The following is a 15,995-nucleotide window of genomic DNA, read 5'->3' on the forward strand; positions in this document are numbered from 1 at the left end:
CCAACAGAAAATAGTGATATTCTTTTCTCCAGATTTGCAACAAGACCTGAAGCATAAGAGAACTTGCTAAATGAATCAAACAACAAGTGAAGTGAACTATGATTAGCCTTGGCAAACATGAGAAGATCATCTGCAAACATCAAGTGTGTGATATGCAACCTTTCACATCTAGGGTGGAAATTAAAGTTTGGAATGTCTTTAAGGCTGCCAAGGCATATGGAAAGGTATTCCATCCCTATAAAAAAATGAAGGGTGACATAGGATCACCATGCCTCAAGCCTTTGTTAGCTTTGAAGGTCTTGCAAGGAGTACCATTTATTAGGATAGAGAATGAGACGGAAGAAACAGAGGGCATAACCCACCCAATGAATTTAGTAGGAAAGCATATCCCATTCATCATCATATGCAAGAAGGACCATACAATAAAATCATAAGCTTTCTTTAGATCCACCTTCAACATACATCTTGGAGACACATGCTTTGTTTTATAGCCCTAGATGAGCTGAGTAGCAAGCAAGATATTATTAGAGATATTTCTTCAAGGCATGAAGCTAGCTTGAGCCAAATCAATCACTTCAGTAATCATGCTTTGCATCCTTCTAGTTAAGATCTTGGCAATAATCTTAAATAACATCGTACAACAGGCAATAGGCCTATAGTCTTTAACATGAAAATGTTTGTACACTTTAGGGACAAAGGTAACAAGAATGCAATTGATAGCATGGTTAAGATCTCTAGTCTAAAAAAAGTGATTGACAACATTATAAATATCAAACTTTATAATATGCCAAGCCTTTTTGAAGAATAGGCTATTAAAGCCATCAATACCTGATGCTTTGCTATCATTAATAGCATTCAAAGCTTCATCTATCTCTCTGTGGGATACCACCTTAATCAGGTCACTAGCAGCAACTTGTGACACCTGAGCACCAATTCTAACCAGAGTGACATCAACCATGGGCAGGGAGTTTGTTGCTGACCTAAGAAGCTGCCTATAGAAGTCTGTAACTCCATCTTGAATGTCAATTGTCTTAACCAGTTTCCTCCCTTGAGCATTATACAAGACATTAATGCTATTTTGGTTATATCTTTCTTTCATAGCTGAAAAAACAAGTGTGTGTTAGCATCTCGTTGCTGCAGCCATAAAATTCTTGACTTTTTTTTTGAGAGCAAATTCTTCAACAGCCATGAGTTTATGAAAAGATAGAGTTTGTGATTTCTCTAGAAGATTAAGATTACAATGCACTGGATTGGTCTGTAGAGAATTCTGAGTTTCACAATGTTTTTGCCTAGCATGATCAATTTTACATGCTAAGTTAGCAAAGTCTCTTTTATGCAACACTTTCAATTGTTGCTTAATCTCTTTAAGCCTACTCCAAATGCTCTGCTTCATATGCTCACCCCTGTACTAACCCCAGGAATTTTCAATTTTAGGCAAGAAAAAATCATGCTCAGCCATATAATTAAAGAATTTAAAAGGTATCCCCTTGTTTTGTCCAGCAGCTACACATTGTAATACCAGAGGAGAATGATCAGAGATACCTGGATTCATATAGTTCACAACAACATTAGAATAATGAATAAGCCATAGATATTTGGCAAGACATCTATTAATTTTACTACAAGTCCTAGCTTCCCCAACACTCTTATATATTTGACTAAGAGTAAAAGTTCCCCATAGACTTACATTCACCCAAGTCAGATGAACTCAGTAAATAAATGAGCAAAATCTTGAGTTTCTATAGTAGTAACAACATCTCCATTGAACCTATCCTCCACTGAAGAGATAACATTAAAATCTCCCATAACAGACGAGGGAGAGTTCATAGCCCCATTTATACCTAATAGACATTAGTAAAACAAATCTGCAACCCCCTCCCTTTATCAACAAGAGACCCAAGTATAAACTGAGAAGATTTAAGGAGGACAGTGACCATAATTTTTACAGGATCCCAAGCAAGCTAGATCCTACCTCTCTTAGAGTAATCATAGTTATCTTCCTATTTCCAATTATTCCCAAATTTTTTGATAACTTTAGTACTATTATGCTTCTTCACTCTATTTTCAAGCAGAGCAATGAAGTTTACCTTATTCTGACTAATAAACTTTTTAACTTCTATTATTTTATAGGGATTATTTAAACCCCTAACATTCCAAGTGTAGAGATATATATATCAACAGGGAAAGATGGTCAATATGCTGGCACCAGCTTCATCCACCAAATGAGTAACTACTCTAGGACCTACCACTTCAATGTTTTTACCCTTTTGCCCTCTAGTGATAATGTTCCATATAGGAGGAGGAAAATTTTTCACTTGACGAGGATCAATAGGCTGAGTCATAATACCTTCAGGTTGAGTCATAGTACCCTCAAGCTGAACAAGCGGAGCAACTCTTATTTCATCCTATTGTGACGGTTCAAAAACAACAACATATGCTTCTTGTACTGGTTCAATTACTTTCAATGTAGCCTTACCCCCATGAGCAACAGGTTTAGGCACCACTTTTGCTTAGGGCCACCTTGCTCCTTTACACCTTGAATTATCTTTTTAGCACAGTTATGCCCAATAGTGTGGCATTTCAGGCAATATGGAGGAGCCATTCAAAGTGCACCTTTTGCTCAATAATTCTGCCATTCATATCTTCAATATTAATGGTTTTAGGTAATTCCTTAGTTACATTTACTTCAACACGCAATCTGGCAAATGTAATTCTTTGCTGCTTAGTAGTGCATTCATCAGCAATAAAGGAGCACCAATCATACTTCATATCCTATTTAAGGATTCAGGACCCCAACAATTCAAAGCCAGGTTATATAGCTTAATCTACAACGGAATCAATCTAAGAATTTCAGCTTCGAAACCAAAGTTAGGAGTCGTCCAAGCCGTGATAACCATTGGCCTACTATTGATCATATGAGGACCAGAATATAAAATCTTATTTCTATCCTAAATAGTGCCAATTTAACCAGAAAATAACCCTTTTCATGAAGAGAAATTGTAGGCTTAGCAACATTATTCTTGGATTGCTCAATAAATCTAGTAAAATCCCTAATCGAGGGTGTTTGCCGAACAACATAGAGAATGATAACATTAGCCCAAACTTCAGATAGAGACTCAACTTCAGACTTTTCTAACGGAGCATACATCTTACCTTCCTTCACCATGGGAGGAACAAACTCCAGGGAGGCCCCTTTAGCTGTAAGGGTTTTATCAACAGCTATGGTGGACTATTTCGCAGGAGTCGATAGTTCTAATCGTCTCATATCATTGCTTCCTCCATATCCTTGCTTCGCCTGATCACAACTCTGGTTAACAGTAGGTTAACTCGCACCTTTATCCCCCGATCGTCCCTGATTAGGGTCCTTTTCATTGCTGACAGTTGCTCTTGGAGGAGTAACATATGTTGCGTCTCTATTAGCCTGAAATACAGCCTTCATTGCTTCAATCATCTCTTCAATCAAATTTGTAACAGTGCGTTGTCCAGCTGAAATCCTAGTTACTGTTACATTGGATTGCACTTGCTTGGAGCTACTTAAAGCTCCTTGCACACCTTTCCCTTGTCCAGCTAATTGTTGCGGTGATTGTGGTTTTTTCTGGCGAGTCATTTGTGGTGGTTAGATAGCTAGCTTACTCCCTCTTTTATCACACACTACTCATTCTTAGACCACCTTTAACACCTTAATATAACCACATTCATATTAGACTCAACTATGGGAGATTCTGTATTCCTCGATAAATCCAATTCTATTGGCTATGCAAGGTGAGTAGTATAGAATTGATTCATATTAGTGGTTCAGGGTGCTGCACTTGAAGCATTGATTTACAATATACGGCATGCAAGAAATGAAGCCCATTATCTGTTCAAGGTGAATAGTATACAACACATTGTAAAGCATGCATGTAACGCATATAGTGAAATGTAGATTTCTTAGTTGTTTGCCAAAGAAAGTTAGCATAACGGACAAAACATGGATAAATTCTTTGTAATTAAGTCCGTGTCTTTTTTGTTTCCCTCTCTTGGGGTCCAGTTTAGACGGTTTGTTTGTGAAGGGAAACTAAGTTGTAACAATTTAACGTTTATCAACCAAGGTTGTTCTATCTTGGTATATAATCAATAATCAACATACCACATCGGTCAATATTAATTTTAATAGAAATGTCAATAAAATTAATACTCCATTTGTCTTTTAAGGATCTTTTTATTTTTCGTTTAAACGTGCTTCAAAATGATTTTCCAACTTTTACTCTATTATTTTCTTTGCAAACTACCTTACCATGCATACTTGTTGTACCCATATAATTTTACACTTACTCACATTTAAATTCTTTTACTGTTCTTATTTATATAAACAAAAAGGTTCCACTTGCAAACTATATCTCTTATTTGACTTGATTTATGTAGATATAGTAAATACGAAAATTAGTAACAAATGGTGGGAGCATTATTATGTAAGATATTTTCAATTTATAGATCTCAAAATATCAACTTTTTGTAACTTTTATTGATCCATAATAAATGATACCAATACCAAGGATGAAAGATTTATCTTGAAGACCGTAAAATGTCCAAAGTTTAAAAAAATGGAGTATAATGGTTAACAATATCTCTAATACATGTTTTCAACTAAACGTTATTCCTAGCCCGTAGGTATGGACAATTGTGATTTTGGAGCTGTTAGATTTTACTTTAAAGGAAAGAAAAACTAGGGAAGATCCAAGAGGAAGGCCACCGTAAAGCATCCTTACGGATGATTATAGAAAATAAAACCTCAGGAGATTCAAACCAACACGAGAATGAATTTGTTAAATGACCACGATGAGCCATTCAATCTGCTGCACTGTTAGATTCGCGAACCACATGCTCCACTTGCACCTCCTTGAACTTATTTAACTCTTGTCCTATATCAGTAAGTAAATCGTCAATAGTCCAAGGAAATTTTCACAATTTTTAATAGCTTGAATAACAGCAAGGTTATCACCATCTACGAATTTTTTATCTATACGCAAATAAATAGTACCCCTAATACCTTCATGGAGACCCCACACTTCAGTCACCATAATGCAGAACAAGGGGTTAAGAGACTTAGCACCACAAAGACAAATCTCACCTGCATTGTTCTAATTACAAACCCACAAGAAGTTTTGCCATTACCTAATTTAGACCCATCAAAATTAAGTTTGTAGAATCCAAGCGGAGGCAAAGTCGATACCGCTTTGAATCTCCGACTAATCTTTTGAGGATTTTTTTTCCTAATTAAGAAAGTAGATTGATGAAACCACAAGTTTACGACCTAACCAAACCTAAATAGAGAGAAATCAACTAAGTTGGAATCCCTCACCTTTATACATGTAAAACAAGCCATCATAGGCATCTATTTACAATGTTATAAACCAATCATAGTCCTTCCAAGATATCTTCTTAGGTAAAACTGTCGAAATTCTAGCTTTTGTGAGGCATTTCATTTGTTTCACAACACAACGAACACTAGGTTTACTCTACAGTTCCTACTGTGCCATATCAAGTATACCAGGGCTGTAAGTCCAACTATCATTACTTGCCTTTGGAACTTGGATCTTCTTCCATTATGAATATTCCTGAGCAACTACTGCAAATCAGTAGAACTTGATGCAATTCTGGCCCACTCTTTAAAGTGCTTCAAACATTCACTACTGTAGCAACAGGTGACAAGCAAGTGCCCATGATCTTCCTTACCACGCACAAATCTGTCTGACTTACTTATCCCTTACTATGCTAGCTTTGCAGTAGTTTGAAGCTTGGACTGCACAGCTAACCAAATGATGATTCTATGTTTGGGAATAGGTAACCTATTCCAAATAATTTTATCCCAAGTTACAGATTGTTGTTTCCCATACAACTTTGACGGAATAAGGTTTCGTAAGACTGAGTTCAGTGTGAATAAATCCACTTCATTTATTCTTTCACCAAATAATCCTCCTCGAATACCAGCTTGCCCATGAGTTAGGCTTATAATTTGACTAGTCTGCACCTTACAAATATACTTAATTGATTCATTTGATCCATACAATATCTTGTTTCACAGCAATAGCCCGAACATAGTTGCCCAAACATGCAATGTTCCAAACAATGATGTTTCTAAATCCAAGCCCCCTTGCAGACTTCTGTGTGCACACCTGATCCCAAGCTATTATTCTAGTATTATAACAAAAGTGCTGACCACTCCAAAGAAATGCTCTACATATCTTATTAATTTTAGTGAGCACGCTTTTGGGAAGTATGAATACTTGAACCCACTAAACATGAAAACTAAGTAGCATTCAGTAGCGGATCCAGAAATTGAGTCATGTGGATTGGAATTTGTCGAACGTAAGAATAAAATTAAATCTCATTCCAATTTATGTACATATCTTACTATTGATGTAAAAAACAATCACAACATGAAATTAGTGGGTTTGAGTCAAAAGATTCTACTAGTTGACACAAACATAACACACACGAACAAGTAAATGGGTTGACACGACACGATCATTTTATAAAACAAATCGGGTTTGGATATAGATCAAAGGATTTTACGCGTTTATGTAATTTGTTTGACACGAATACGGCACGACAAACTTGATATAAATTTAATTAACTTGAGTTACAATTCTTATAGAAAAAGAAACATTCAACAACTATATATCTACCTTTTAGATGAAATAAACCCTATTTTACTTTATAAGATTTATAAAAATTATTGGTGAAGCCAAAGCCGTTTTGAAGATTTTGGGACCCCGGTTCTAACATGAAAATTGAGCCCCTAAATTTATAGAAAATAAAGATGAAAGGTTAAAGTTTTAAAGATGGAAAGTTGAAAATCTAAAGATAAATCATTGATAAATTTATTAATGGTGAGAAACAATACTGATTTTTTCAAATATGGAGTAAAATTTTCAAAATTATATTTTGGGACCTTTATAATTTTAGGGGCCCTGTGCTGTTGGGCTCCTTGCACACCCTCATCTACCTCTATGGGTGAAGCCAATTACCTATGTTAAATTTTTGTAATATTACTAAAGGCTTGAAACAATTGATTGTTTAAGCAAGAAAATTTAAAGAGAATGGGATATAAACTAAATTAATACCTACTTAACTTGTAGCCATAGAAAATTAGGGGGCGTTTGGTTCATGAAGTGGTATAGGTTTGGAATGAGGAATGAAATCGTAGTGGTATGGGGTTGGAACTTGATACTTGATTCCATGCGTTTGGATATATCTTGGAATGAAGTTTTTCCTTTTTATTTTATAGCTAAAGGTTTGGTATGAGTCATACCCACCTCCCCCCTTGGGTTTCTAAACCCCATACCTTATGGGTTTGAGGTATGGGTTTGGAAATTTAAAATTTTGCAAACAAACACTAGGTATAGGTTTTAGTCATTCTAAACCCATACCTCATACCTATTTTTGTTGAACCAAACACCCAGTTAAAGGGAGGGAGAAAAAGAATAGGAAAGGATGATCGAAAAAACATAAACTATAATTATGAGATATAAAGGGAGGATAGTAATTAAAAAGGAAAGAACAAAAAATTAACTCATCAAATTCAAACCACGACTTCGCGACCCTTACAACAAGACCATAAACTTTTCACGCGGACTTACCATTGAGCCGCGCTGGTATATGCATCATCTATTATGTATTTTGTTTATAATAACCTTATTACTGTCTTGTACTCTCGCCTTTCTTTACCCTGTTTTTTTGGCGGATCCTTGTGGGTTCAGGTGAGCCTACGCTAAATTCGCTCATGATAGTAGTGAATTGATAAGTTGAACCTTGGTTGAGTAGGATAGGTTCCCTGAGCTCCAAATTCTAATCCTTGTAGTCAATTTATCTGTGACTTGTGAGAGCTTCACATTAAGCAACACTAATTTTCTGTGCACAAATAGGCACCCCAAGTTACTTAAATGGTAAAGATTGTTGTGTGAAACCAGATGCCATAACAAGTCTTTGAACATCTTCTTCTTACATTCCACAAGTGTAAAAGCTGATGTATCTATGTTTGCTTTCGATCCAAAAGTGTCTGAAAATAATTTAAATGCCCTCAACATTAAGTGAATAAACACATATTCTCCTTTGCAGCACGTAATCAAGTCATCAGTAAAACACATATGTCTAAGCTTGATTTTTTTGCATCTGGAATGGAATTGAAATTGCTCTAACTACCCAAGCTTTGTCAAAATCCTTGAAATATTTCATGCAAATAACAAAGAGAAGGGGGGAAGAAGGGGGGAAATAGGATCCCCTTGTCTCAATAATTTTATGGTAATTTACCATACTATATGCAAAACATTAGCTGATTTGGCTTGCGCAATAAAGGGGCATGCAGATTTACCATATTACAGAAAGCAAATACAGTAAAAAAGAAAGAAAACTAGTTTCCTGGTATGCAATAATAAAGATATATAAGCGATTTTATAGGGCCTTCATAATAAAGATAAATAGTTTATATAATGAAATCTAGGGAAAAAGCCCAATACTACTTGGACTTTGATTATAGAAGCACTACCGGTTCACAATATGACATACTTAAAAGACTTGGACACGACCCAATAACATGCTATAGTTGGACTCAATTCTTGGTCAAAACTTGAAGACACTTGTTCCATAAATGATCACTCCTATCATGCATTCTAGTAAACTTCTTCTTCATGTCAAAATCAGCGAGCATATCATCCACAATCAAATCGTTACATGTTTTCCCCATGCGTACCAGTTGCCTACAACACTTAGCTTCGACATGGACCGGGAAAAAATCGTTGCCAACAATCTCTGCCGCACAATCTAGGGTGATTCGTGCGGTACATATAGCTAATTTTGGGTCTATGGCTGGCTCAGGGGCGTAGATGATGTCAGAGTATGGTGCCAAGCCATCATCAGGGGCAAGGTCAAACTCGATGATATCCGCTTTAGATGGACATGGGATCGTTAAGAGGATCATGCTAATGGCTAGGAACACTAACATTGTTGATCTCATTGCGGTCGTTTTTCTAGCGTTTTTTTTTTTTATTGTGTTGTGATACCTTTTGCTAGGGATATATAGAACGTAGGACATGGGACGAGCTACGGATGATTATTAATAGGGTAGATGTAGGAACTATATGTAATATCATTCAATTCTATGAAGTAGAACAAGGAATATAAATGAGCTTTCTCCAATGTTTTCATGACATTAATATTGGAAATGCAAATGGGTAACGCCTTTTTAATTGTTTTACCCCCGTCCTAGGCTCTGAATGTATAGCAGTGTCTCTTCATGTTCTCAGTATAGTGCTCCTTTTTTTGTCATGAAATAATAATGCATGATTTTGTCCTTAGTATGAAAAATTGAAGTTATAGGTCTCAATTATGGCTGAACATTTTCAATAGACCTCAACGAAGTCCCAACTTGAATGGTATTGTTTTTGTTAGAGCTATAGTAGGTTAAACCTATTATAACAAGTTAAGAGGTTGTATGATGTCAATTCTTTTTTTTTTGGGATTTCTTAAATTCCAATTTCTCTCTCATCTTCCTCTATTTCTTTACCGATATTCTTCAACTTCTTCTCTTCCTCTACGACTTCCACTACAGATTCGAAAAAGCCAAAGTGAAACTCGAAAAATTAGAGGTAGGAAAAACACTCTTCATATTCTTAGAGATTGTACCATTCCCTCCCATCTTTGGGCAACATTATCCCCTGATGTAAGGCTCACTAGTGATGTGATTAAAATGTGTTTTTAGACAAGTTGGCGAAGGCGTGTCAAAAGCCAAGTTGGTGACCCTCGCGCACCACCTTGCGAGTGGTGCACAATCTTGCGCTTGGCGCACCTTGCTGCATCAGGCGTAACTTTTTCTTACACGTGGCACTATGCCACTTTTTCTTACAGCTCTGCGTGAAGCACAAATTATTTTCTTTTTTTTATCAAAACGCGCACCACGTGTACACTTTCTAATGTGCATGCCGCGTCATGCGCTTGACACGTCATTTTGCGCTAGACGTGGCTGGCATGTGAGGTGCAGTGTCATTTTCCCTATGAATAGACCTGATTTCCGTACATATTTCAAAACGGATTTTTCACATTATCACACTTTGAATTTGACGAATAACTTATGAATACCTTGCTACGAAACATATAGCCTCCCTACGAAACTCATACTTGCAAACACAAATACATTCAAATCTACATACATATACATTCAGATTTTCAAGCTTCACAATCGCTCATCTCAAAAGTTGTCAATCTCTAAACCCAAGCCACGGTATAATCTTGAGGTTCCTTGAATAAGTTAATTATTATTATATTGAGGGAAATCTACTTTTAAGTCCCTAATTTGTCCCTACGGTTTCCCATATCCAATTAGTTTTTAGAGTCTTCCTTTAAACACTTGATGTCGACTTGAAAAACGTATTTCTAATAAAACCATAACAATGGGGTAGTCAAATCTAATACGCGCTCATCCTGTGTAGGTGAAATAAAAACACGCCTATAATTTGGCGATTCTACTGGGGAGGATTTTTAAAAAATTAATTTTTTAAAATTTGTGGGTGAAACTCGAAAAATACGATTTATACTCTTTTGCTGCATTAGAATGACATTACACTTTTGCATATGTATGGATATTGTTTAAGCCACTATAAGGACACTCTACCTTGCCTCATTAGCACATGTTCTATGTGTGAGGTCATCCCCGGGGGGGTTTGCGCTTTGTCCTTCCAAAAAGCTTCCTGAGCGATAGTGTTGGATCTTAGTTATAAGCAAATCTACCCAACAATCGCATTGTTCTCTTGTTCCTGACTTGAGAAATGGAGTACGTCTTACATGTGGTTCCCTCTTTAAGCAAGGGTACGAAGTGTGGGATCAATCTCTTAGTCATGGACCCTTTTCAGACTGAACCTAAGCTTGACCAATAGTTTCAAATATAGAACTGGACTGTAGGTAATTGGAACTTTTGCATCCGTGTCAAACTCTTAGTCATGTGATTGCAATTTTTGCACGTTATTACCTTGTCAAACTGTTATTATTATGCGTCGATCCTGAAAATTGCGTCCAAACAAAATCGTCAATCGACCAAAATTTTGCTTAAATCCCTGAAAAACATGCCGGGAGAGTAGTGCGCCAAGCGCATTAAGTTGCGCCTGGCGCACCACTCCTGCGCCAGACACACGACTATGCGCGACGCTCAGCAATGCTGCGCAACACACAATATGTGCATCACATGTTTTTTGTATATTTATATGCCGTAGTGGTCGATCCTATGCGGTCTGTCCGCATTCGCGTAAAATGAAAAAAACTTGGTCATTTTCGGAGTCTCACCTAATTTAAACAATAAAAATCAGTCTTTTCATGCAACGTCGAGTCTATCCGAAAAAAAATGCATCTAGGGAAAAATGGTCGTGGTAGAGTTAGGAATATCATGCATGTCTATATCCTCCATGCTGTTCAATTAATCTTCCTAATCAATCTTATCTTATATGATATTCACCAAAATTTCCAAAACATACATCTTTTAAAATCAATCCTACACTCTCTTTAATTCTACATTTTTCAAAAGGTATTTACTAAACATCATCATACAAGACATTCTAAAAAAAAATTCCATCACCTTTACCTAATAAAAGATAAAAAGAAGGGGTTCCTTTCAAAAATGATTTCAAGCTCAGTCCAAACACCTTCATACAATCCAAACAACTCCATTCAATCCATTTGCATTCATTCTAGGCCCATATGTACGTTTAGAGTCCATCTCACATTCATATAGGCCCATGTACATTTCGAGTCCATACATTTGCTAGCATTAGAGTCAATCTTAGGCCTGTATGAGTCGAGCACTAGTGGAAAAAAGGTCATCCGATGCGGTCAAAATCGAGCTTACTGATGCGATTTTGGTCCGCATCGGATGGGCTCACAGCAGGTATAGAATATTTACTGATGTAGTTTTGAATAGAACCGCAACAGTAAACACTGATTTTAATTATAAAAAAATACGCACCACCCACAGCAAGTGTCAAGGAATTTGTGCGCCAAATCATGGTACCCAAATGTAAAAAACACAAAAACCACCACAATCTAATCTCATTATGAATATACAAAATTATACAAACCAAATATACAAAATTATAAACACAGTAAATATACAAAATTATATACAAAAAATACGAAATTTACAAAATTATAAACACATAAAACATACAAAATTATAAACAAACAAAAATTACAAACCAAACAGAAAAACTAACGAACCGAATAAAATAAATATAAGAAAACAAAATTAAAACGACCATTAATAAAAATACAAAAAAAAAAATTGGAAGCCTAACTACAAAAAAATCTAGATATGGAATTAAAAACATTTTTGAGGAGGCGACGAGCACTTGTTGAGGCGGCGACGAGCACTTTTCGGCGATAAAGATTGAGAGAGGAGATGAGAATAGCGAGCGATAAGAGACGAGTAAACAACGAACAACGAACGAATAGCCGGTGAACAACAACCATCGTTGGTCTTCACTGATGAAAGAATCGTCGGTGAACAACGAACGATTGAAAACAACGAACGATTGAAAACAAAAAACGAAAATAACCATGAACAACAAACGAATCAAAACGTCAAAAGTTTAGGGTTGAGAGAGGTAAGGGGAGGCGGCGGATGAGTGAGGGGAGGGGAGGGGGCGGATGAGTGAAGGAAGGGGATGGAGTTTAGGGTTTAACCGAGGAGAGGGGGCGGAGGAGAGAGACAAGAGTGAGTGGGCTGAGGGTTTTAAATGGGCCAGGGACTATAAGTGGGCCGCGTTTGGGGGTTTTTTTTAAAAAAAAATAGAAAATATGATGTTGTCCACCAAACCCCATCAGATTTTTAAAAACCGCATCAGATTGTTTAATCTGATGTGGACCACAAGAGGACCGCCTAAGATTTTCCCTCCAACTTTCCTTCCCATTTTTTAATTAATTTTTAAAACCGCATCTGTTACTAAGTGACATATAAGGTTTTTTCCGATCCACTAGTGTAGATCATGTCAAATTCTAGGCCTATCACCTTTATGTGAACCTTAGTCTATGTTAAGCCTAATCCAAGTCTTATTAAAGTCTATTCCAATCCATTTTCAATGTCGAGCATATGTGCACTTTCCAGTTTAACTTTGAACCAATATAGGATCAAGTCTAAAATTAGGTCCATATAAGGCCCAACTCATTTTCTAAGTCTAATAGAGTCCAATTCCAAACCTATACAGGACGAAGTCCAAACCATTAAGCCTAGCGAACCTAGCACCCCTTTAAGACCATATAAAGGCACCATTTGAGTTAGCGAAGCTAGTCACCCTTAAGACCATAACAACACCCTGTGACGTAGCGAAGCTAGTAACCATTAAGACCATAGTCGCACCCTTTGACTTAGCGAAGCTAGGCACCCTTAATACCATAATGGCACCCATTGACTTAGCAAAGCTAGTCACATTCAATACCATAACGACACCCTTTGACTTACCGAAGCTACTCACCCTTAAGGCCATAACGACACCCTTTGACTTAGAGAAGCTAATTACCCTCAAGACCATAACAACACCCATTGACTTAGCAAAGCAAGTCATTCTTAACACCATAACGTCATTCTTTGACATAGTGAAGCTAGTCATCCTTAAGACCATAATGACACCCTTTAGACCTAGCAAACCTACTCACATCTAAGACAATAAAAACACCCTATAAGTTTAGCAAAGCCACTCCCACCTTACATCTAATTGCAGTCCAAGTCTAGTGAAGCTAGTTTACCTTAAGTCCATAATGACCCAAAACCTTTGAGTCTAGCAAATCTAGTCCATCTTAGATCCATAAAATCCCAAATCTTCGAATTTGGCGAAGCCAATAACCTATAACTCGATAAAGGCAATCCATTAAGTCTAGTAAAACTAGCATAAAGCCTAGTCATTCAGTCCAATCTGCTTGCATAATCCAATCCAATCCATGTCTGCATTTGCATATAGTTAGGCATGTGTCTCTATCATGGTCAAGCCCGTACTACTCCAATAGCCATACCCATTTCTAATCCTCCATTTCATTTCTCATTCCCCATTCCTACTTCCAGTTTCATCCTTATTTCTCACTTTCATTTCCATTTCTCCATCCCTCATTACCATTTCTTATTTCGAAAATTATTTCTTAAAGTTTACCAAGTCCATTCAATTTTGTTCAGGACAGGTCATAAGATTATAACTTGGGAACGCCCAATAGAGAGGATACAATGCCGACCTACCAGGCTTGTCAAGTGCATCCTAACCTTTTCAGACAAATCCTCCAACTCTTCTGAATCATCATGTAAAAAGGGGGACACTAATGAACATCTCAGTGCCATCAGGAACAAGACAAAAAGATTAATGCACTAAGAGAGAAACTAACAGAAGAAGAAGGGTATGATGACACTCCACCATCACCACCTTTTGTCAAGTCCGAGACAGATTGAGGTTCGAAAAACTCGAGCAATTCATCTAGTCAATTCCTATACTCGAGAGTCAGGCTCATGGCCATGACATCATTGATCTTGAACTGAGGGACAAATTCCCTAATAAGGTGACATTGGGGGACCTCCCAAAATTCAAGGGGGTTGAAGACCCAGATGATCATCTAAGAGCTTTCTCCATCTCTATGGCTCTCAAAGCAAGGACCTGTTTGCTTATGTCTTTCCCTTGACATTGTATGCACATCCATCCAAATGGTTCATATAAATGAATAAGACCAAGATGAATGATTAGGACTATATCATAGAAGAGTTCAAATACTCAGCTTCTCATTGGCCTTCGTGAGTTGGAGTTAACTAAACGAAGATTTCGTCACCTTCCTTAACAGATGGAGTGAAAAAGCTGCACAAATGACTAATATGCCATCTCAAGAGCATCAAGTTTGACTGGTGATCCGTTACTTGCAGCCCAAGTATGGGGATGATATTAAATTCCAACCCATAGACTCTTTCACGAAGCTCTATAATGTAGGTGTGTTGATTGAGGAAGAGGTACAAGCCAACAAGAACAAGGGTTCCAACAACAACAACTCTTTCAAGAAGAGTAATAACAACCCTTCTAGCTCTAATGTCAATTCCCTAACTACTGAAATAAGAGGTTATCAAGGTCCTCAAAGGACATTCACTCCATTGGGCATGACTATAGAAGAAGCCTTCATTAGGCTTCATGCAAAAGGAGCACTTCAGCCTCTTGGCCCTGCTCCAGACCCTGCTCCTAAGAAATGATCCAGTAAATGGAATCCCAATGCTTACTGCAAGTACCATCAAGAAAAGGGGTATATGACATCACACTGCTGGACTTTGAAGCATGCTCTACATGATATGGTTGAAGGCGGTAGATTGCAATTTCACCTACAGCAAAAGTCAGCAATAGCGGCAACCCCTTGTACTGCATAAATAACGTCGGGCATGGTCATTAAACGCTAGTTTTCTACGTTTACTCGGACAATCCCTCCCTTGGGTCCTTCATTTCCTTTTCTATCGCGTCTATGTCATTTAGATTTTTTATTTTTGATAAGCCTTGTTTCTATTTATTTCTAATTAATAAAAAAAATTGCATTTTTACTTTCATAATCATTGGCCTTCTATCATTTTTTTATGCTTCTAATTCAATGATGAAACTTAAATCACTGATTTAATGAACTTGACTAATTATAATAATGAAAATAGATCTAAAATATAAAAAAACTAAAGATAAAAAAAAGAAAATTGAAAAAATGGTCATACTCTGGATCAAGAGTTATTCCCCTTTTCCCTCCATCATCCATAAACCATCGTTAGCCAAATAATCCATTCAATGTCGAAGTTTCACAAATAGCCTTCAAACCTTTCACTACCCTAAACTAATAGCTTGTGTGCAAGCCTCACAACATAAAAATGCATCAGTGCCAGGTAAAATAAAAAAAAAGTAACAAAGATTAAAGTGCAAAAATAAAGAAGGTAAAAAGCAAAAGAAACTCACATAAAAAAAGATTCAAAAAGAAAAAGC

At 36.8% G+C, this 15,995-nt stretch overlaps 1 protein-coding gene across 1 annotated transcript; it reads right to left on the minus strand.

Annotated features, from left to right (window-relative positions):
- Positions 1-538: 538 nt before the first annotated feature.
- On the minus strand, positions 539-1,099 carry LOC104882873 (uncharacterized). The gene is made up of 2 exons (XM_010667289.1): positions 829-1,099; positions 539-684 (listed from the first exon to the last, which is right to left on the minus strand). The coding sequence occupies exons 1-2, from the start codon at positions 1,097-1,099 to the stop codon at positions 539-541; spliced, it is 417 nt and encodes a 138-aa protein (XP_010665591.1).
- Positions 1,100-15,995: the final 14,896 nt, after the last annotated feature.

The sequence above is a fragment of the Beta vulgaris genome, chromosome 8, assembly GCF_026745355.1.
Source record: "Beta vulgaris subsp. vulgaris cultivar EL10 chromosome 8, EL10.2, whole genome shotgun sequence".
NCBI classification, from domain to species: domain Eukaryota; kingdom Viridiplantae; phylum Streptophyta; class Magnoliopsida; order Caryophyllales; family Amaranthaceae; genus Beta; species Beta vulgaris.

Bases quoted from the DNA above. Each gene is read 5' to 3' on its own strand.
- LOC104882873 (XM_010667289.1), bottom strand. From the start codon at position 1,099: ATGAAAGAAAGATATAACCAAAATAGCATTAATGTCTTGTATAATGCT. The intron at 685-828 runs GTATTGATGGCT...TTGTCCCTAAAG, and splicing joins TAATGATAGCAAAGCATCAG to TGTACAAACATTTTCATGTT.